Source organism: Glycine max, chromosome 14 (genome assembly GCF_000004515.6).
Source record: "Glycine max cultivar Williams 82 chromosome 14, Glycine_max_v4.0, whole genome shotgun sequence".
In the NCBI taxonomy this organism is placed as follows: Eukaryota; Viridiplantae; Streptophyta; class Magnoliopsida; order Fabales; family Fabaceae; genus Glycine; species Glycine max.
The window spans coordinates 926,285-948,471 of NC_038250.2; the positions used below are offsets into that span (position 1 = coordinate 926,285).

At 33.9% G+C, this 22,187-nt stretch overlaps 4 protein-coding genes across 6 annotated transcripts; 3 read left to right on the plus strand and 1 right to left on the minus strand.

The window, feature by feature from the left end:
- Window positions 1-812: 812 nt before the first annotated feature.
- LOC100306212 (uncharacterized) lies at window positions 813-2,879 on the plus strand. Of its 2 annotated transcripts, NM_001248555.1 has the most exon segments (5): window positions 893-1,146; window positions 1,387-1,533; window positions 1,631-1,690; window positions 2,441-2,607; window positions 2,709-2,879. In NM_001248555.1, coding segments are annotated over 5 exon segments (615 nt in total). In that variant the 5' UTR covers window positions 893-936; the 3' UTR covers window positions 2,740-2,879.
- A 756-nt stretch (window positions 2,880-3,635) lies between these two features.
- LOC100776230 (oligopeptide transporter 1) lies at window positions 3,636-10,049 on the minus strand. Its single transcript, XM_006595620.4, has 9 exons — window positions 9,862-10,049; window positions 9,623-9,760; window positions 8,297-8,496; window positions 7,111-7,559; window positions 6,105-6,202; window positions 5,403-5,975; window positions 4,797-5,067; window positions 4,504-4,686; window positions 3,636-4,355 (listed from the first exon to the last, which is right to left on the minus strand). The coding sequence occupies exons 3-9, from the start codon at window positions 8,343-8,345 to the stop codon at window positions 3,735-3,737; spliced, it is 2,244 nt and encodes a 747-aa protein (XP_006595683.1). The 5' UTR covers window positions 8,346-8,496; window positions 9,623-9,760; window positions 9,862-10,049; the 3' UTR covers window positions 3,636-3,734.
- Window positions 10,050-13,139: 3,090 nt separating this feature from the next.
- LOC100777640 (red chlorophyll catabolite reductase, chloroplastic-like) lies at window positions 13,140-15,679 on the plus strand. Its single transcript, NM_001317605.2, has 2 exons — window positions 13,140-13,511; window positions 14,588-15,679. The coding sequence occupies exons 1-2, from the start codon at window positions 13,155-13,157 to the stop codon at window positions 15,197-15,199; spliced, it is 969 nt and encodes a 322-aa protein (NP_001304534.2). The 5' UTR covers window positions 13,140-13,154; the 3' UTR covers window positions 15,200-15,679.
- Window positions 15,680-18,302: 2,623 nt separating this feature from the next.
- Window positions 18,303-21,681, plus strand: LOC100815791 (SEC14 cytosolic factor). 2 transcript variants are annotated; one of them, XM_003545043.5, is made up of 11 exons: window positions 18,304-18,758; window positions 18,861-18,889; window positions 19,222-19,305; window positions 19,407-19,460; window positions 19,843-19,917; window positions 20,142-20,195; window positions 20,357-20,416; window positions 20,495-20,590; window positions 20,750-20,851; window positions 20,939-21,019; window positions 21,237-21,681. In XM_003545043.5, exons 1-11 carry the CDS (start codon window positions 18,704-18,706, stop codon window positions 21,513-21,515), a joined length of 969 nt encoding a protein of 322 aa, XP_003545091.1. In that variant the 5' UTR covers window positions 18,304-18,703; the 3' UTR covers window positions 21,516-21,681. The 2 variants fall into 2 exon arrangements, with proteins under 2 accessions (XP_006595684.1, XP_003545091.1); XM_006595621.4 differs by lacking the exon at window positions 19,407-19,460 and having other exon boundaries at window positions 18,303-18,758.
- The last annotated feature ends 506 nt before the right edge of the window (window positions 21,682-22,187 follow it).

A 22,187-nucleotide genomic window follows, 5' to 3' on the forward strand; every position in this document is an offset into this window, starting at 1 on the left:
CCAATGTTTGCTGATTTATATAATGTTTATGGCAGAAAAATCAATTATCCAATTGTAATCACACATATGATGCGTGCCCCAAAGAGGAGTGTCACACGTTCAACATGAATACCTTCTTAGTTTAGCCGAGAAACTTGTCTCTCTTGACGGGATTATGATATCCTTGAGAGTGACTGATATAGGTGAGAACGGACACTTGATTCTCATGGTCCGAGTTATGTTTGTATCATAATTTGCACGGTATTAAGGTCCCACTTCCAGATTAGTTATTCTTAAGTCGATTATTTTTTTTGTAGAAGTTGTTGACTTTTATGTGTTTAAAGTGATTTGACCAATTTGTATAAGTTGGGTTCATATGATATCGTGTATAACTCAAGTTTGTATGATATTGAGATTTCTCTTTTCAGAATAATATTGAACCTGAATGACAAAAAATTTAATGAATTTATTCAATCCTTATTTAAGAAAACAAGGAAAATAGCTTTGAATACTTCTAATAATAATTTCTTTTGTATGGATCAAAAGTGTTTTATGATAATATTGACAAAAAAATAATCATTTTTTCAATATTATTGTGAGACAAAGAAAAAGGACACGTATAACGTATAATATAATATTATCATAAATTAAGCAGGATTATTAACTATAACGTAAATTTTAAAACTTTAACCTATTAAATAATTTAAAAACAGTAAACAAAATTGGCGAAAATAATTGTTGGGCTCTGAAGTAATTGGGCTCAACTGCTAAAGTCCAAAAACTACTGACCCAGGCCTGTTAACTGTAGTTTCGGATGAGTGACAATACGACATCGTTAGAATTGTGGGAATTGGCAAAGTGCGAAGTCCACGACAGTTGGTGGTAGCTGATTGCATCTGCATCTGTTTGTGTTCGACAGAACAGGAACCTCAAACCTTTGTGTCGAGAATCTTAGCCATGGGTAGCAACGGTTTGAGGTACGAAATCGCACAAACCGCTTACATCAAATTCATCCTTCACTCCCTCAAACACCCAACCTCCGCCGTCAACGGCGTCTTGATCGGTCGCATCTCCGCTTCCAACGACGTCGTCGAGATCGCCGATGCCGTCCCTCTCTTCCACTCTCACATCCCTCTTCTTCCCCAGTTGGAGATATCTCTCATCATGGTTCTCCCTCTCTCTCTTCTATAGGGCTTTATCAATTATATATTATTTTTCATTCAATTCTGACCCCATATTGTAATTTACAAAATTATGCACAAAGATGTATACTTTCTTAATCAACATGCAACCTAATCAACTGGGTTTATCTTTTTTTCTTCTGGGCATCTATTGATTTTCTGTTTGCTTTGTGTTGCCTGTAGTTTTCTGATTTTTTTTAAATCACAATTTTTTTTTGTGAGATAGATAGAGGAATATTTTTCTGCTAAAGGGTTGAACATAGTGGGCTATTTTCACGCGAATGAGAGATCCGATGACAATGAGCTTGGTGGTGTGGCGAAGAATATTGGTGACCACATATGCCGCTACTTTCCCGAAGCCGCCGTTCTATTGGTTTGTTGTTGAATTTTTATTTTTATTTTTTGCTAATTTTGTTTTTAATTATCTTATTTTGTTTATCGTCTTTCTGTTTTTCTTCAATTATTCGCAGTTAGATAACAAGAAGCTTGATGCTTTGAAAAAGAGCAAGGACCGTAGTGCCATAATGCAGGTTAGCAATTTCAGTACTGGATACCGCTTTCATTAAGATCAATAATCATTGTGTTTATCCACTCCATGAATTGTATTTGGGCTTCTTTAGATGATACATTTGATCAAACCATCAAATGTATAGAATTGAAACCATTCTGATCTATATGAATATAGAAATCCTCAAGGGCTTTTGTCAGTGGACTAAAATAACCCCTTATTTTTAATAGAATCATGAAAACCTGTGGACTCGTTAGAATATGATTTAGATGTGAGGGGTTTCATTGGTTGTAACTTGTATCATCTTGGATGGCTAGAATTCAAATTTCAGGCTTAATGTCATGCTTCAATTTCTCTTGTTTTCATCATAGCTCATAAGTCAAAAGAGAGGAATATTCTCATAGGGACTCAGATATTATGAGGTACCTAAGTCCCACCTCAAGTAGTATGAGATATTCGGTGAAGTACTTAAGTGGCTTGGTTCTCTCCCCCTGCCAACCTTTTAACAGCTAGCTCTTAAGGCTTCATCCAACATTCGTACTAATTATAAAGATTCCTTGTCATTTGTTTCTTAATGTTACAAATCTTATGGTTCTTTCAAAAACACTTTTTTTTTGGTGTTATAAAAGAAGAAATTCGTTATCTGCTTGTTATATAAGTATGGTTCCAACTTCCTAGGGTTTATGCTATATATAATATATGGTTCCCCCATATATAGAGTCATTTTTTAGTTAGTTACATTAACCAAGATTGCCTTTTTCTTATGGTTTAGCTTTATGTTAGGGATACATCTAAGAACTGGAAGTTGGTTCAGTCAGATGGGAACAATCGATTCTCTCTCAAAGAGCCATCAGCAAATCTAGTCTTGTTGGACTATATTGCATCTGAGAAGTGGAATGACATTGTAGATTTTGATGACCATCTCGATGACATAAGCAAGTAAGTGCTTTTGGCTTGCAGTATTTCTTTCTTTCCATAGTATTTTATTTATCTGTGCAGCTATAACTGACTTTACATAATACATATTCTGTTGTTTTCAGGGATTGGGTAAACCCAGGGCTTTTCAACTGATCCCAGCCCCTTTGTCTCCATTTTTGCCCTATTTACTTTGCAAGTGGAGGATATTGAGGCTTATTATGGTGCATATGCTGGATTCTCAATGATGAACATTTAGGGACTATATTTTGACCCTAGGAAAGTTGCTTCATGAAGCTTTTTCAGTTGTATAAGCAGGATATTTACCACCAGTCCGTAAAGGATTTTGGTTGCAGAGCCTCTCCTTTTTTTTCCCTCCTTGGATGTAGGTATATTTAAGTGGATTTTTTTAAACTTTCTTTTTGCTTTGTTTGTGAGTTGTGACGAACTTTGTTACTTGGTAGAAACAACCAAACCATCACGGCCATTATCTTTGTTAATCCAATGGTTTTCTTATGTTTTTATGGTTGCAACGCATTTTCTTTTCAGATTTATGTTTTGTAATGTTTTTATTCATAAGATAAAATAAAATTGGGGTGTACATGGCAAAGGGAGTGGGGGACAGTTATAAGTGATTACTCGGGACCAAATAATTGTCTGGAGGTGATTATGATTAATCTTCTGAAAAAATATTCCTTTTCTGATCAATATGAAGCGTACAAGTTTGAGCAGGATTGGTAAGCGTGTGATATGCAAGTAGTAGCATTAGGTAACAATGCCTATGATGGTGAGGATGTTTTTATCAAATCGGTTTCCCACTATTTCAGATGTTTGTGGCCACCGTGAGTTTGTTGTGTTTGAACAAATTTATAATTATATTTTTTTATATTATTTAAAATTTTAATATATTATTAATTATTCAGTTTAAATTTTATAAATGTATGTTAGTGAATAAATAATTTATATAATTCACAGGTATTGTAGTTGATTTAAAATTTTATTAAAAATAAAATAACTATTAAATCGTTATTAATTAAATTATTTGAACTAAATGAACATGAAATGTCACGTAATATTGTTCCATAAAATGAAATGTTAGGTATATATACAGTAGATGAATGAATGGATGAAGGTGAGAGAATAGATGGAGATCAGAGAAGAGGACATCCATGAGCAATTACGCCTGGAGCTGTGGGGCATTTGGCCAAAGGACAGTGGTCATCAGCATCTTGACCCCACCATATTGGACCAAAAACACCATAATTTTGAAGGGCAAAATAGAGAATGACACCCATGAAAGCAACACCAGCATCTAAAGCAGCTGAGAGGATGTAAGTGTGTCTAGCCCACCATGCCTTGAACTTGCTGTAAACGTAGAAATTGAAGAAGATTCCCACAAATCCCCAAGTTATGTAGTTGACGGATCTGGCTGGTGGGATGCCACCACCACCAGCAATGATTAAGGGCATATTGATGAGCTCAATCCACTTATGGTTTGGGAATTTGCGAGCAAGCAGCCACACTGGAACAGGAGCAAGTAGGCCAATCAGGAAAAACCAATTCATCCCAGGGTAAATCCCATCCTTGGTAAACATTCTCTGTGGTCCCACTACTCCCCAAATGATTGAAGCATTGTAAAACACTTCGTCCCCAGGGCATGTCCATGGACTACCAGCTGGCAAGCTTGTTTCATCACATATGTGTGGAATACTTGTCAGAAGCCACCATGCTGTGCCAAAGTACACACCTGAAGCCACTATGGTACCTACCAACTGAACACGAAATTAACAATATTTATTTATTTGTCTGATCACCTTTTTTATGGAAAAAGATCGCCATTTTGATTTCTCAGCGATTAAAAAAAAAGTTGTTTTAGACCATATTTGCATGCATTTACATCCTATCATATCCTATACCTACCTGCACAACGAACATAGATTTTGGAGGAATTTTCATATAGTGGCCTAATTTGAAGTCTTGAAGGAACCCGAGTGCTTGTGACATGCTGATGTACCCATAAGTCTTGAAGGCTACATTAGCAAGTGGCCTTCCTGGGTAAATGTACCCAATTATTAACTCTGTAATCACGTTGAGTCCGACTTGCTGCAAAATAAGAAAAATACAACCTTTTGAAAGCCATACAAAACAAGCAAGGCATTGTTGCATTTTGCATGCAAAAAACTTTTCTCTACTTGGACAATATTGGACGTTACCGTGTTTGTTGTTGCTTGAATGACCCCAATTGGCAAAGTGAAAACTAACGCAATTACAAGAGACATTAGGACTCCCCACCATGGCAATTGGAGTTGCTTGCCAAAGCCTTCACAAGTTATCAAAGATACAACAATCATTAGAAGCAAAATGCTAACAAACCACCATTCAGGTACTTGTTCATAGTTTCTCTTCATAATTCTCGTGTGCACATCTCCAAGTTGTTGTCCTTTTAGTGCAGATGTTGTCTTCTTCCACATCTGATAAATCGTTCTTTCAAATAGATAGTCACAAGCATAAAGTTAGACGGTTTATTATAAAAAAAAAATGGAATGTAAATTTAGATACACTAGTGAATCATATTGTTCTCCAATCAAAGTTGACCAAGTTGTATTTTATCTTAAGAATCACTGCCAACCTTTGAATTGGAGAATAGTATCATCAGTACCAATAGATAATAATTTTATAGGTGTTTTAATGAAATCTTTTATTACATGGTCGAGGTGAAACTCTAAATCCAATTAGAAAACAACACAACTATGGAATATCATCTAAGTTTTATCCATGGTACTATATTTAAATTTTATCACTAACTAAACAAAGCTTACTTTCCATGGAAGAGGGCAACATGGGCAATAGTAGCAGTCAGAGTTGCAAAGCTCAATCCATAGTCGAATGCAAATGTGATACTGAGATAGAGCTTGCTGTAATTGTTATAACTATCCATATCAATGTCAAAAGTTTTATCATTCAAAACCCGAGTGACATTATATGTTGCGCCAGAGGAATCAAATGTGTGAGAACTGATGATGGGGAACTTCTTGGCATCATATAGGTTGTTCCAATAGGAAATGGGAACCAGAACATACATAAACAGCACAAATCCAACCAGAATGTTGATGATGGCAAAGCCAGGAACAGCCAAAGGACTCCCCAAGAAGCCAGCCACAGTGTTCCAGTCCAAGCCAAATGAACCAATGCCAAGGCCTTTCATGCCCGAACCAATTTGCTGTGCAGTGATGGAGTTTTTCCAAACCAAGCAAACAAAGGAGATTGTTGTTATTGCTTGGAAAAAGTAGCCTGGAATAACGTAATAAGCAAAGCTTGCTACAAAGACCAGGAAAAAGAATTGCAGCCTTGTGTTTCCTCCTTTAGGTCTTTTCTCCTTTTCATGAAATGCCCTGTCATTATCACAGACAGAATATCCCAAAATTAAAAGTTTCATGTAATTAATCCTTTTCATTCACATATCCAAAAAAATAAAAACGCCAAAAATCACCAAACAAGAAAGAATAGTTAAATTTAAATACCTGAATAGAGACACTTGGACAAGGTTTGAAGGCCACCACATGTACGGGGAATCTACAAGACATTTCCTGAAAATCCCAGCCCATCCATAACCAAGCATCTAAACATTCAACGACACGGTTTAGCAGATTTCATTTTTCTATAATAGAGAGTTCTATTATAGAAATTTTGATTGTAAAATACAAAGAAAAGTGGATTCCATATTAAAATAAAATAGATATCTATAAAAATAAATAATTTGAAACAAAATCAATATGAAAATCTTATTTTAGGGGGGATTTTTTGTCTTTTGCTAGAGTCCAAGTCCTATTCCTTCTTGTTTGTGTAGAAATAGAAATATTCTAAAAATATCAATAAAATAATTTTTTTTAACCCATTCTTCAAAAATCCTATATCTTAGTTTCTATTTTATTACATATAATATATAGTTAAGAGAGGGGGTTGGGAAATTTAATTAAACAAATTTAATTTCTTCAATTAACTTATAAAAAAAGAAGAAGAATAAAATGGAATTTTTTGAAATATCGGAAAAAGTAGACTAACCATATTTTTGAAAAATGCTTGTTATTTTGACTAATAGCCTTAAAAGTAAAAAAAAAAAAAACAAGTTTTTATATTCTTATATTTCATTTTGGAAAATGCTCTTCAGTGCCAAAAATATTTCGTGAAAAAGTTAAGAAGAGACGTGATTGATTAAAAACATAAAATAAAGATAATGTAAAAAATCTTTTCGCAACAACCCCATCTTGTATGATTATGAATATCCCTACTTTTCGTAATCTATATTTTTTTAAGGTGTTTTTCATACTAAATAACATTATTGTTTCATTTTCACCTTTTTTTTTCTTCTATTTCTCTCTTCATCTCCCGTCACATCATTTATGGGTTTCTCACTCTCTCTTTCCACCCATGCACCATATATACCATTAACTTTTTTTCCAACAAAAGATGTTTTACTGTATATTGAAGGAGCAGAGTAATGAATAATGATTAGTAATGAATGTTGACCTGGGTGGAAAGTGCTAAGAGAAAAGCGGCAAGTGGATGGATATTCCTGTGGTAGAAAGCCTTAACAATAGTGATAATGTTGATGGCATAAACACCACTAGATCCAGCGCTGGCAAAGATGGTGATGAGTGCATGTTCCTTCAGATTGAAGGGGCCAGGGTTCAGGGAGAAAGACCATTTGGTCAACGGGACACGAATTGGTTTGGTGGGAAGTGTTGCTGCCATGAGTTTCCCAACTGGGAGAGAGAGAATCTGTGCTGAGACGGAGGAGATGTAGAGAGGGTTGGTTCTGTAGCCGAAGAATTGGTTCACAAAGGAGAGGATAATGCATGAGGCCAACCCCAGAGTCCATGTTCTGAATGTCAGTGCTGGCTGTGTTGGGTCGTCGGTTGTTGGAACGGTGAGCCTCACTTGCTCAATAGGAGAGTCATCTACCTCCTCACTTTCATCTGCAACAACAAAACCAACATATAAGATTATTTAGATTATTATGAAATAAGGAGAAAAGGAAAAAGATTCCAAATTTTATCTTTTTCTGTTAACAAAAAACAAAATAATATCTATCGATAAAAGAAAATTACAACAACAACACATACAATACAACCTTCACCGTATAGCAATGTTGAAGAAGAAAAACACACACGTACGTACACGCTAAAAAGGATACAGGCATATACAAACAACACCACAAATACAAATTCAACGTGGCTCTGCACTCTTGTCTATGATCAAGAGAGAGAATATCTTAATAAATATTCACCAACTTCGATAAAATTACAAGTTTTCTGTGGATGAACTTGAAAAATTCTTTATTGCAAATTTCTTGAACAAACTTAAAAAACCACTCCCTTTCACTTGGTTGGTGATCCCTTTCAACAACAACAACACAAAAAAACCGAGGAGACAGAATTATTTGTTGGTAATAGACAATTTCACGCAAGCGGAATAGAATTATCATGGACCATAATGTTTTTTCCGAACATTTAATGCAGTTTTTTATTTAAGGTTCAATAATTTCATACCAATTAATTCATTCTCATACGCACGATAGTAACACCAAATAGCATATATGTTACAGCATGATAATCAAAATAAACTATAATGAATGTTAACTGAGTATATAAGACAGACAAGACAACGTAGGAAATATGTTGGCAAAAATGAAGGGGTGTAGTAACAGTAGTACCAGGTATGCCAAGTTTTGAGTCGTGCTGATTGTCGACGACCCCAGCCATTGCACCGGGATCTGGTTCTTGAACCCTCCCTCTCTCTCTCTCTCTCTCTTTCCTCGTTCACCCACGCGAAGACCTCACGTTGTTGGTATCATTTTATAGGGACGTGTGCACTAGCTAGCATGCCGTTCCAGAAAACGTACACATGTGCCTCCTGGACCATTCAGTGGTGTTAATTCATTCATGTTTGACGTAAGCATGATCAAATCAACTACATCATTAAATATCACAAGAGATAAATAAGGCGGATTTTAATGTTCTATCCTTATATTTTAGCAAATCTTGTTAATGACTCTAAGTTGACCTCCAAAATTGATTCTATATGCTCTAAGGAGTAAATAGAATTTGACTTTCTTCTCTCTCACTTTTTTTAGCCCGTCTGTTATGAATGAGTTGGCATAAAGGCAGTTTGAAATAATTTTTTTTGAAAAAATACTCATGCACATTTTTTTGATTAGGGACTCATGCACATTTGATATTTGATATATTAGTCTTCAATAAGATTAACTAGTACGTGTATTGTACATATTATTATTTTTAATTTACAAAAGACTGATTTTTTTTTAATGAAAAATCAATTTAAACCTAATTAATATATCAATATAGCAAATATGAATTGGAAATATTTTCCTTTTCTTTTTATTGTAATTTTAAATATTTTAAATGTGATGGTTTTTATTCTCAATAATTTATTTATTTATTTTATTATATATATGATAGATTGATTGATGATTGATATCATACTAAAAAAAAATAAGAATATTTAAGGAGATGGAAAATGTAAAGAAGGGTTTCATAATTTAATAGTACATTTTTTTTACATACCACAAATATCCTTTTTGATTTCTTATTTTCTCCATAAATATTCTTTACAAAAAGCAATCTTAATCTTAGTACTACCATGCAGGATTCAGAATTTGATATCTCAAACAGTTTGTTTTATTTTTAATGTCTGTTTAAAGTATATGTAATGAAAATTAAGCACTAGGTGCATTTTCATAAAATTAATCCGAATTCTTTTAAAGATTTGGAAAACAGCCGCCAAACTTGTAGTTTTTTAATATTAACTTTCAAATTTTAAATGAAACTTGCTATAATCTCCGTATATGTACAGTGTACCTGTCCGAATGTAATTTTTAATTTGAGTGAACTATCAGTAGGCCGAGGGGGTACATAAAATACATAACTTAAATTAAGTTTTATATTACCAATAAAATGAGTATGTGTGAACTGAATATCTTACTGGAGAAATAGAAACAATAAAATGAAAAATGGCATACTTTAAATGATGCTATAGTTTGATTTCATTGGTAATATGACGAAGTCCCAAAGCTGAGTCCTCTACACGCTGACCTTCCTTGCCATCTAGCTTTCTGGAATTTGTGATTCTCTTTGATGTTTGTTAAGGGATTGCAAAGCTGTTGGACAAGAAAGCAAGAAAGTGGACGTATTCAACAATGTATAATATTAATGCATCGAATTACAATCTGGTAAAGAAAGTTAGAAAAGAAGTACCCACTTGGCTGCATTTATCAGATTTCCATTCAACACCATTGGGGTCCATGCCAACATTAGTGGCAGTGAACTTTAAGATGCAGGGTTCAGAGATAAGTCTGTCTAAGGAATTTCCATTTTAGTGAGGGGAGAAGCTATATATGTACCTTCTTTCGCTCGCGATGTGCATAGGTCTATAAGTGTTTCTCAACCGTCATGGACAAAAAAAGAGTTAAAATATGTACGTGATTTGTTAAACAATATGTGAATTTTATATTTGTTTCTTAATAATATTTTTTTTGAATATTGTTTGATTCCTCTTTAATTTGTTATTCTTCTTTGGAGGTTTAAAGGCTGACGGACAATCGCAAAGAACATGCAAAATATATTCTTCTAAGGAATGACAATGACAACAAAAAGGAGAACCCAATCCCCATCTTAGTAGGCAATCTAGCATGAGCTGTTTGCCAAATAAACACTCGGACCCTCTCACTAGTTAGAAGCTACCATTTTTTTTTGGTATTTAAGCTTCCATTTTTTCCTCCCAAAGCCTCCATTATTTGAATATTGAAAATTATTATCCTTTTATATGCACTTGAAACAAAAAAATTGCCTATTCTATCACGTACGGAAGGAAATTGATTCTTTTTAAATTTGTTTGGATGATTTTTTTTCACGAACTGATCAGTTTGGTTTGATTTACGATTTATGTTTTTGAAATCGATTCAAACCAACCAAACCACAACACTTATATTACTTTAGTGTTATGTGTTTTATGTGTATGTCACTTGAATTTCACAATGTTATCTAATGTTATGTATATAAATTTATATAGTGTATATCACTTTTTTTTAGACAACTTTTTTTAAAATGTTTGATTTAAAATTGATGAAAATTGGACAATTTTTTATTATAGAAGGTTTAACATATTAATAAGTCTTATATATTGTTATTAATTAACAATTTTTAATATAATTTAATTTAAAAGTTGAAAAGAAAATATATAAATTTTAATGAAATGATATTTTTGTAAAATATGCAAAAGCTAAACCGAACCAAATAATAAAATATGGATTTGGTTTGGATCGGATTCTATTTTAAATCAAAATCAAACCACATATTTTTTAAGTTTGGTCAGATGACTTTTTGATGAAAAACCAAACCGAACCGTAACACCCTTACTTTTATCTGCACCAAAATCAGTGTAAACTATACATTTACATATATAAAATAACGATTCATACTTTACATCACAATTCACACAAGTTAAAAAGATTAATATATGAAAGATTTGCACAAGAAGACACATACCTTAATGAAGGTTGGTGCGTCATAATTTTTTTAATATCTAGTTATATTAAACAGGTCATAGTACATCGAACAAGATCATAGTACACCAGATGATCTATATAACACACACTCATAAACACATGCTGATTAGTGTGTGATTATTACATGAACATATGAATTCTACTGAAAACCATTTTATTTATGAGTCTACTTAAATTTCCATTAGCAATTGTCTAGATAATGTCATTTTCAAATATTCAATGACATATTTCAATTTGACCTGGACCAAACCCAACTTACAAGAGAATCCTATTTCCCTAGTCTACGTTTAAACTCCCAACCAAAACGAGTCATCCCATAGGGCCTCGCTGTTTTCATAGGTTACTATCGTAAGACCCCAACCAAACACAACTTACTAGAGAGCCCTACTTCTTGAGCCTACCTTAAGGGCCTGACCAAACACATAAGAGAAAAACGAGTCATCTCGCAGGGCCACCGCCATTTTCATAGGCTATGAACATAAGATCCCAAAGAGTCATCATTTTCGTCTCCAAGCATATGTTTTTTCAGGGGAGCATGCTTAAGGAAGGAAGCCTTATGCCGATGCTAGATGTAAGGGATAAATTGTCAAAAAGGTCATTTTTGTCCCGTTCTATATTAGCCAAATTGTCTTTCCTCATCTTCTTAGGGTAAGTTGGGTTTGGTTGGGGTCTTACAACCATAGCCTTTGAAAATGGCGGGGCCATGTGGGATGACTCATTCATCTCAAAGAGTGTTTGGTCGAGGGCTTAACATATGCTAGGGAAATGAGGCTCTCCAAGAAGAAATAATTGAAGGCAGAAGAACTAACCTAATTTATCTTCCTATACATCATAAAACTCCATAACAATACAACTCACTCCCTAGTGTTTTCTTGTGTGTGTGTGCAATATTGTGTGTGCATATGTGCGATTTTGTGCATGCATGGGTGCAATTTAACTCAGATCTTTGGTCACAAATCTATACAATAATGTCTACATTGTTAAGATCTAGGAAATCAATACAAAAATACACAAAATAATTGTAGATATGAAAGTCGTGTTCAGTGACAGCGCAAAAGCACTTGGAGATCTGAAACCTATTGTCTCCGTAATCAGTAAACCATCATCAATGTTGAGCTGACGATTACCTCGTCATTGTCCAGGGAAAGAAGAGCTCCTTCCATCACAAATGACGCCATCAATGATCTTCTTCGTCCTTATTGACGACATTGTTTCATTGTGAACAATCCTTTCGAGGGCCTTCTCCGGTCGTATGCTCCCTTTTTCTCAACCTCTAATCCCTCCCACAATGCCTCTGAAAACTTAAAACGTAGAGATAGGGGGTCACGAACCAAGTCACCAAGATTTGAGACTAGAGGCCCTGAAAAGAAAAGACTATGAGCCACAAAATTTGCTTATCTTCCTAACAAGTAACAAAGCAAATAACATAGTTTGGTGACAAATCTAATCGAAGCTTTATTTGTTGAACTAAGCTTCCGAATTCTGTGAAGTCCTTCTCTCCCTTATAAACTGCTAACACTGGATGCTGCCAATCAATCTCAATGAAAACTTGTTCTATCTGTTGTTCCTTCTCTCCCTTATATACAACTCAAAACAAATTACTTAAATTGCACTTATGAGAGATGTTCTAAGATAACATGATATTTTTAATAAAAATATTATTTGTTTAAATGTTTAAGTAATATAAAATAAAAAATTTAAATGTGAACCGATTTACAAAAATTTCTTTATATTTATGTTTTATTTAATGGAAACTCTATTATCTATATAAACAAGAAGATTTAAATTAGAACCGATTTACAAGTTTTCTTTATTTTATATTTACCCTCTCTATTTATTTTTTATATATTAAATATCACTTATTCAAATTTTGGTTAGGAGTTTAAAAAAAGAAGAAAGAAATGTATTGGGAAGCAAAAAGAAAAAGAAAGACGTGAAGGATTAAAAGTTAAAAGGTTGGGGAGAAGGACTTGACATTGTTGTAGTGATGATCTGTGAACATTTCCGGTATTCACCACTCTCCTTCTTATCTTTTTCTTCTCCTCCTTCAACTCGTTACCATCTCTATATACCTTCTTCTTCTTCTTCTTCCTTTTCTGTGTCTTGCTCTCTCATGGAGAATCAGGAGACCCACAACAACCAAGGCCGCAGCAAATTCATGGACTTTCCGTTCGTTTCATCTGCCCAGAAGAATCTTATGGTTGATCTCGTCTCAACGCTTGAGAATCGCTTTCACACTCAGCTTCTTCCTTGCACACTCCCCTCTGATGTTCAGTATTATCAAAGCCAAACTGCCACTGCCCAAGCTTCTCTTCATATTAGAGCAGCTCATAATGACTCCCCGGTAATTCCCCTTCTTCTTTCTCCTCCCAAAATCCTTAGCGCGTGTTTGGATTAGCGTTAACAAAATTGATTTTCATTATAGAAAGTTATGAGTAAAACTTAATATAATTTTTTTGCTCCAACGCAAAAGCAAAGTCGCTTCATACTTGAATCAATTCTGGACCCGGAATCAATTTTGAAATCTTCAGAAATCAAACATGTAAAAATTGATCCAAAATCAATTGTGGACCAAGAATCAATTCTTGTGAAACCAAACACATTTAATTTCAATGCAAAGTTTTCATTTTTTTTCTCTCTTTTTTCCAGCCCCTATATTGTTCATGTTCCGTTGCCAATCTCGTTTTGACTTATTTTTTAGTGGCTTATATGGGTTTCTAGATCAAGTATTGGCATTGTCAGAGTATTGGGTTGAGAGTTAGGTACTCAAGCTACTATGTCCGGATTAGATACTGAAGCAAATGGGCAATGTATAACTTTTGTCTTTTTCTGTGCTTCAATGAGTAAGCCATCAAATTTATCCCTAAAGTTATAGTATTTATATAAATGATCCCTAAATGATTAGAAATCATATTTAATAGTCCTTCAAATATTGAAAAATTCCTTTAAATTGATGAATATCCAATACTCTAAGAACTATTTAGGAGAGAGGGTAATACTTGAGAGTTGAGAGACTAAATTGATGGTTTACTCTTGCTTTAATTTGAATAGCAATGGAAAAGTGTAAACATAACCACTCGGTCAGCCTAGCAATGAGGGGTTTGAGTAGTTTGCAAGAGTTCCTAAGATCAAATCTCATTACTGTCATTGTACATAAAAAAAAATGGAAAAGGATAAACATACACTCGAATTTTGGGGTGGATAGTTGTAGGGAGAAAAGGCCCAACACGAACAGAAAAAAGAAAAGGAAGAGAAAGTGATATATGTGATTAGGGATGTGAATGTTTTGGTTCCGTTCTCTTGCTAGTTAGCTACTGCTGACATTTTTTCTCCACCCTTTTAATGGATTTATTTTGTTTAGAGAAAAATGATGACATTTGTTTTGTTCTGAATTTGGTCTTTTTTTGGTGTTTGTCTCAGATAGATTTTGTGTTGGGAAGCTGGGTGCATTCAGAGCTACCAACAGGAGGGTCCTTAGATATAACAAGTCTTTCAGCCTATCTTAACAGCTCAACTGATGCGCCAAATTTTGTGTTTGAAATGATCCGCAGTAGTCCAACAATGCTACTTCTCATTCTTGATTTGCCTCCCCGGAAAGACCTTGTGCTTTGGCCAGATGACCTCAAAACTTTCTATGAGGACACTCAACTAGACAAACATAGGCAGACTCTGGAGAGAGTTCCAGAGGTTCAACCATACTTTTCTTCTTCCCTTTACATCCGCACTGTTTCCTCTCCTACAGCCATAATGGTTCGCGTTCTGACGGAAAATGGCGGAGTGGAACGCATGGAGGAGATCATCAGGGACCATTTGGACCCCATTTCCAAGCAAGTGTTGGGGATCTGGTTGGATCATTGTGCTTGTGCCAAGCGAGAAGTGGGAGAGGCAGAAAGAGCTTATCTGAAAAAAAGGGATGGTCTCATTAGAAACAAGACCATTGAGATTGATCTTGGTTCAAGCTTTCCCAGATTGTTTGGTCCAGAAGTAGCAAACCGGGTACTGGAAGCTATCAAGGAGTACTTTACTGTCTGAAATGCAAATTTATTTGGAATTGTTGGATATTCTATGTATTACATACATGTACCTAATTTGCTGTGTAATCTAATGAGGCCTCAGTATTTTCTGAATCTCTCTAGTCAAGTATCAAATCTGTAAATGATTATGATCGTTTCTACTTTCTCCCCCATTATTGTCTGTGTATCAATAATCAGTTCTCTGCTTGTATTATATATATAGCTACTAGGGATGATTCATATGACAATAGCACTTATCTAATTGCATCTGGTTCAGTTTCAAGCTCTTCGAAGGACTAGAGTTGTCAAACGCCACGATTAACTCCCTGAACAAGTAGGAAAATTCTTGAATTGGAAGTATTTTAGCATGCTTGAGAGTTGAGAGAAGCTGGTGAAATCTGAAGTCTGGACCTAAAATAGGTCAAGTGCCATTCGACATGATTTCTATAAAAGAAATGTTATATGGCTTGCTTATGATCTATTTTTTACGTAGCTAGTGCCATTTTTTTAAACCAATATTTGGACAGATAGTGCCATCATATTTTTAACATTGCTTACTTGCGTTTAAATTCGTTGAAAATGCATAAAATTTAAATTTTCATTAATTCACCTCGCTTATCATAAAAAAGAAAGGTACATCTGGCAACTTATAATAAAAATTATTAGGCTCGTTAATTCTAGAAATGTTATGCACCACCTATTAATTTTTTTTTAGCTCAAACACAGTAAATTCTGGCATCATAGTTTTGACTTTGAGAAACAGTAAGAAAGAAGGGTCATCAATATTTGATTCACGATCAGCATCAGATACTGTAAAGCACATATATAAGGTGGTGAATATCATATACTATATGTACGACTTATATTTTCAGCGTATAATAGGATTCCTCACATGTTAATTAGCTCAAAGCTAATCACTTTACCTACTCCACAATTTTTTTCACCATATATAAAGATTAAAAGCCTTTTAATGATTCTTGGTGATATAATTTTCTTTTGATATTGGATTCTTAGTGATCTTATACCTAAGGAACCGAAATCTCAAATTAATAACGTAAACACGTAATATGATAATGGTTGCTCTTGGAGAAAAGAGTTTCAATTAGAAAGGCCCAAAATGAACTTCATGGCAGCAATACGTGTATGGGAACAGAAGGCACGAAAAAGCTCTTGTAAAGTTGCCATATATACGGTTCTAGTTGCTATGAATGAGAGAAAGAAAAGTAATGCTTATTCAAATGTCCTCTCAAATGCAAACACCCAAAGGCTTGGGTTGAATTTGATTGGTCAAGAGTGACATGTTGTTAGCACCAAGCAATTTTTGTAACTGACACGAACCTTTTGTTTATGATGATTAAGAGTTTGAAACCATTGGCAAATAAGTAATAACTTTGGCATGTGGTTAGAGGTTTTTAACATAATGTCTTGTGTATTGAAAAACAATTAATTAATCCTTTAAATGATTTTGGTCTTCCGAGACATTGGTTCCCATGTATCTTGAGAATTATATTTTGTAGGAGTAAAATTTGATTCATCATCATAAACATTTAAATAAGTTTCTTAAGAATGGATAATTATGTGATATTTTTATTAGTTATTTTAATTATTTACTATTTAATAAGAATAACATAATATTTGTATTGTAATAAAAAAAAACTTAAATCGAGGAAAGTAAGGTTATCACCTCTCTTATGAAAAAAAATTTGTGGGAAACTTATTAAAAAAATAGGAAATAATTCCCAGAAATCTTATTCTCTTAAAACAAATACCAAGCACGAGAAACTAAGGTGATACTTAGTTTGAGAATTTTTTTTTCATTTTTAAAGAAAACAGAAAATAAGAGTAAATATATTTGTTTAAAACTTAAAAAAAAACATTTTCTCTTGAAATATTTTTAAAAAATAAGCCCACAACTGATAATAACATGTCAACATTTTCAATCTTTTCTAAAGAAATGAAAATATAAAATAAACCCTTAAACCAAGCACCACCTAAGATTCGCAACTCAAAATTCCTAGAAAATTCAAAATTTTTCCCCTACCAAACAAATTTTAGTTAGAAAGGAGTTTGAAACTATTTTTTGTGCTGGCTATTAGTTTAGGTGAATTAGATATCGAGATTTACTATAGTCATGACATGTTTGAAGTATCAAAGAACACTTACAAAGATAATTATAAATTATTCATTAGTAAGGTTCTTACACCAATAACAAAAATTAAACTCATATCCTTTTAAAATAGAAATTTGTTCCTTATGGATTGAACAAATCTTTATTGATAATTTGAAACCATTTACTTATACTAGAGTAAATTTTGCTTATGATAATTAGAAGTGTAATAAAAGAATGAGACATGATTTTTAAACATGAGATAATAAAATAATATGATTGAAAGTGACACCTCAACAAATGTAGTAAACATTTGACATGACAATGTTACAAATAAATAAATAAATAATAGGTTGAAATTATGTGTTGTAATAAGCACAAATTGGAGGTACAAATTTTTTCCTGAACTTTATTGTAAATTCCATATAATTGTTACATACACCTTTTTCTTTCTTTATGTGAATTTCAAATAACACATTAATTTGCGGATTTTTTAACTTATCCATTTTTATTCAAGGTGAGACTTATGTATGAGTGGCTGTGTGAATAACACTAAGACAGTACAGATTCTGATGTTCTTCTTTGGGCAGCCACACCGTATCATTTCGTTATTCGGTATATATTAAAGTGAAGTGAATCTCCCTTTTTAAACAAGTGAACTAGATAATTCTGAAATATCAAGGCATCGATCCTTAACATGGAAAAAACTTGTCAATTTGGCATCATCTATCACTGTCTTAATTACTTCTGCAGAGTTTTTCTTTTCTCTCTTACTTTCGTTTTGCATTATTAGTGAGCATCTCTATTCTTAACCACCGAAAACTTCAAGCAAAAGGAAAAAAGGTAATCGTATATATATCTAATGAAAATTAAGCACTACGTGCGTTTTCATAAAATAAATCCACATTCTTTTCCATCTTTTAAAGATTCGGAAAACAACTACCAAACTTTCAAATTTTAAATGAAACTTCCTAATCTCCGTATATGTACCTTATATTAGCTTAAATTAAGTTTTTATATTATTCCGTTGCACATATATTAAGCTATTACCTATACAAATAGAAACGTCCCCAAAGTCCAAACAATCATTTATTTTCTTTCCGTGTTTGTTATTTATTCAACAGTTTCTTTATTTTTTTTATAATGACGATCACTCAGTTCAGTTCAGAATTCATAGGGAAGTTGCAACTAAGTCCAAGAAACTTGCAGGCTTCGTGAAGTGGACAAAACAAAGCCAGATTCTATACCTTTTTGTATTTCACATGCTATTGTTCATTTTAAATTTTTGTGGACAGTAGCTTCATAAAGGAGTTTGAAAGATCATTATTTCAAACCCGAGTCACAGGTTGTCCTCAAAACTTCTCATCCAGTTAGTTTCAGAGTTTCAATCTAGAGTCACCAGAGATAAACAGCAACATGTGTATTATTAATCAGGAAGCTATCAAGCAGTTGCAGTCCCTTATGGAAAACTGTAAGCATTTAGCATACACTTTTCTGCTAATAGTGTTTTGTTAGTGACAAATATCTTCTATTCTTTCCATGTTTTTTTTAATACGCTTTTCTCTTAATGTAGTGGATGAGCAACAGAAGAACACATTCCAGGTTTGGCTCTTTAGTCTCTTAGTTTTACTTGATCTTAGGTTTTGAGAAAGATAATGACAAAAAGAATCAGTGGAAGTTATAACTTGATGAATGTATCTGTTCATCTTGGATAAAATAAGTCGCCACAATTTATATTTTAAAAATTTCAGTTGGGGTGGGAGTTCTGAACCAAACAATTAAAATTTTGCTGCTAAATTGATCTTGATCACCAGTACCTCACCGTTGGCAAGAATTCTTTACTGAAGCACAGCTGCGAACATTATGATAATAGATGCTGATCATCATGAGTGTTTCCTTTATTCTGTTATGAAAGCTTGCTCTTTACATTTCAGATTATGCACCGGGGCTATCCAACAGAAACATTAGTACGGTTTCTCAAAGCAAGGGATGGGAATGTTGTCAAAGCACATAAAATGGTTAGATTGTGTGCAGTAAAAGTTGGAAATTTTCCCAAGTTGATTGCTTATAGAGTTATCATTGGATATGAACACTTTGCTGACGGTTTTAACTATAACAGTTAATTGATTGTTTACAATGGAGAGTGGAAAATGAGATTGATAATGTTTTATCGGTGAGTTCCTTTACTGTGCATATTATTGATTTTGGAAAAACATATCTTAAAGCAGTTAAGCATTATGTGACAGATGGAGATACGGATGCATGCTTTCTTTTCTTTTTATTTTTTGGGGGGAGGGGGGTGAATTCACAGTATCGTGTGTCAAGGACCAAACTTTAGAGATAACGAGATAAAGATGCATGTTATTGCAAAAATTATAAAATAAACCTTGTTATCACTATCACTCGAGAATGAAATTTACATGGTCTCTGTAGTTATTTGATCATATCACACTTCTAGCATAAACTAGATGTCTATCATATTTCTCAATCATTGTGAATTCATGATCATAAATGTCTATCATTGTTTAAATTTTACTTCTTTTTTGTGTTAACAGAAGCCTATACCCCCTGATTTGTACAGACGTTTGCGAGATTCTCAACTTGTAGGAATGTCGGGTTTCTCAAAGGAGGTATAAGTTTTCATCTCAGGCATAAATTTATTTTATTTTCCTCCTACCCAGCTACCCTCATGGTTCTTCTCTGCCTCTAACCTGTAAGAATGAATGATGTGTAAGAGATGACATCTTTGTGTGCGACTGTATAAACATCGCAGATGATCAATAAGATGTCATCCCTTACATAAAGTAACATGCATGATTGCTAATTTATTTTATTTTTGGCTGAGTTATGCCAGGGCCTACCTGTCATTGCTGTTGGTGTTGGGCTCAGCACATTTGATGAAGTGTTTGTAAGGACTACATACCATCTCTTAGCCATATTATCCTTACAATCATATGAATACATTGGTGCTGCAGTGTTCAGTGCTTCTTATCTGTCCATTTTCCTTTGTAGCATGTGAACTACATAATTATTTTTCATGATGTTAAATTGCCAGTTGTTTTTGTTCAGGACAAATATTATGTACAGTCGCACATCCAAATGAACGAATATCGGGATCGAGTGATGTTGGTGAGTATCTAGAGTGTCTTTTTTTGTCCCTCATAAATCCTCTGACACCCTGATTGTTTATTGGAATTTTTATTGCAGCCAACAGCTACAAAGAATCATGGACGACACATTGACACTTGTGTGAAAGTCTTGGATATGACTGGTTTAAAACTCTCGGCACTGAGCCAGTTGAAGGTATGCCAGTAACTTAAAAACTTCTTATTTCTCTTTCTCTTCATGTTTTTAATCATATGACCGTTCCTTGATTGGGCATTTATTGAAGTTTTTCTCTTCACACTCTATCTATCCACTAGATTATTTCCTAGTTGACACTTTCTGTTTGGCCACCTTCAGCTTTTGACAGCTATATCTACAATAGATGACTTGAACTATCCAGAAAAGACAGACGCATATTACATCGTTAATGTTCCATATGTATTCTCAGCGTGTTGGAAGGTTTGTGCCAATTTTATGTTGAAGGAGTTCATACGGATCAATCAAAATCTTGACAATTACAGCTAAACTCTTCAATGACAATGGCAGGTTGTAAAGCCTCTTTTGCAAGAAAGAACAAGGAGGAAAGTTCACGTACTGAAAGGTTGTGGCATGGAGGAATTACTGAAGGTAAACATTAGCATTACCCTTAACTATCTGCATTTTATGAGTTTTCCTTCTAGTTCTCTTGACTAAATTAAAGTCATATTGTCCATTGTTCTTGTTAATAATTAACCTGTGATATGGATGGAGACTTGAAAAATAGTACTACCAAATTGAATTTATTTCATTCTTCCTAGAATTTGTTGCAACTGCGAGGGTTTGACATACTCATCAATTTGAACAGGTAATGGACTATGCATCCCTCCCTCATTTTTGCAGAAAGAAGGATTCGAGGGTGCCCCGACATCATGTAGCTGGAAATACTGAAAATTGTTTCTCCTTTGATCATGTCTTCCATAAACAAATCTATAATTACATCACGCAGCAAGCTATATTCATAGAGTCCTTATTACCAATCAGACAGGATTCTTTCCATGTAGACTTGCCAGACCCAGACCCAGATGATGCCAAAATTGCCAAGACTATAGAAACTGAGTTCCACAAAATTATTATTATAGATTAAATAACAAAATGAAATATGATAAAAAAAAAAACTTGCGAGCATTGGATTATGTCTGCAGTGCCCTGCAGTTACTTTCAAACTGCAGGGAATTCTGGTCCTATCGAGTTACTTGTTCTTTGCAGTTGTTATATTCAGTTATTGGATGCAATGTAATATACAGTGATTACATCAAGTTGCCACAACCTTCTGGGTGAATAACTTCTAATCTAATTTTTATAACCCCTGGGACGATGAGCAAGTAAATTCGTTCAGTCTTGGAAGAATGACATCAAGTTACAGTTTTTTTTTCCGGACAATTAATGGTATGGTATTTATACAAAAATGTAGAACTACAGTGTTCAGAACCGTGTCTGCCAGACAGTATTATGCATGGAACTAACAATAGAACAGTTGGAGAAAATATTTTTTCCTCAAGTGTGGTGACTTATGAGTACTCTTATCCTGCAACAAAAATTTTCCTTTTTATATCAAATATATCAAGCCTAGGATAAAAAAAGGCCATGCCGTTATAAACTACACTACAACTTATTTTCTCAATTATATTCATGCTTCCTCCTTTTCTTGACAAAACTTAGGGCTAGCATTAACCTGAATATCTTTGCATACGGTGGTATTTTCTATTCATTTTGGAAAATTATTCATCAATCAGGTGCTAGATGATTTCATTTTCTG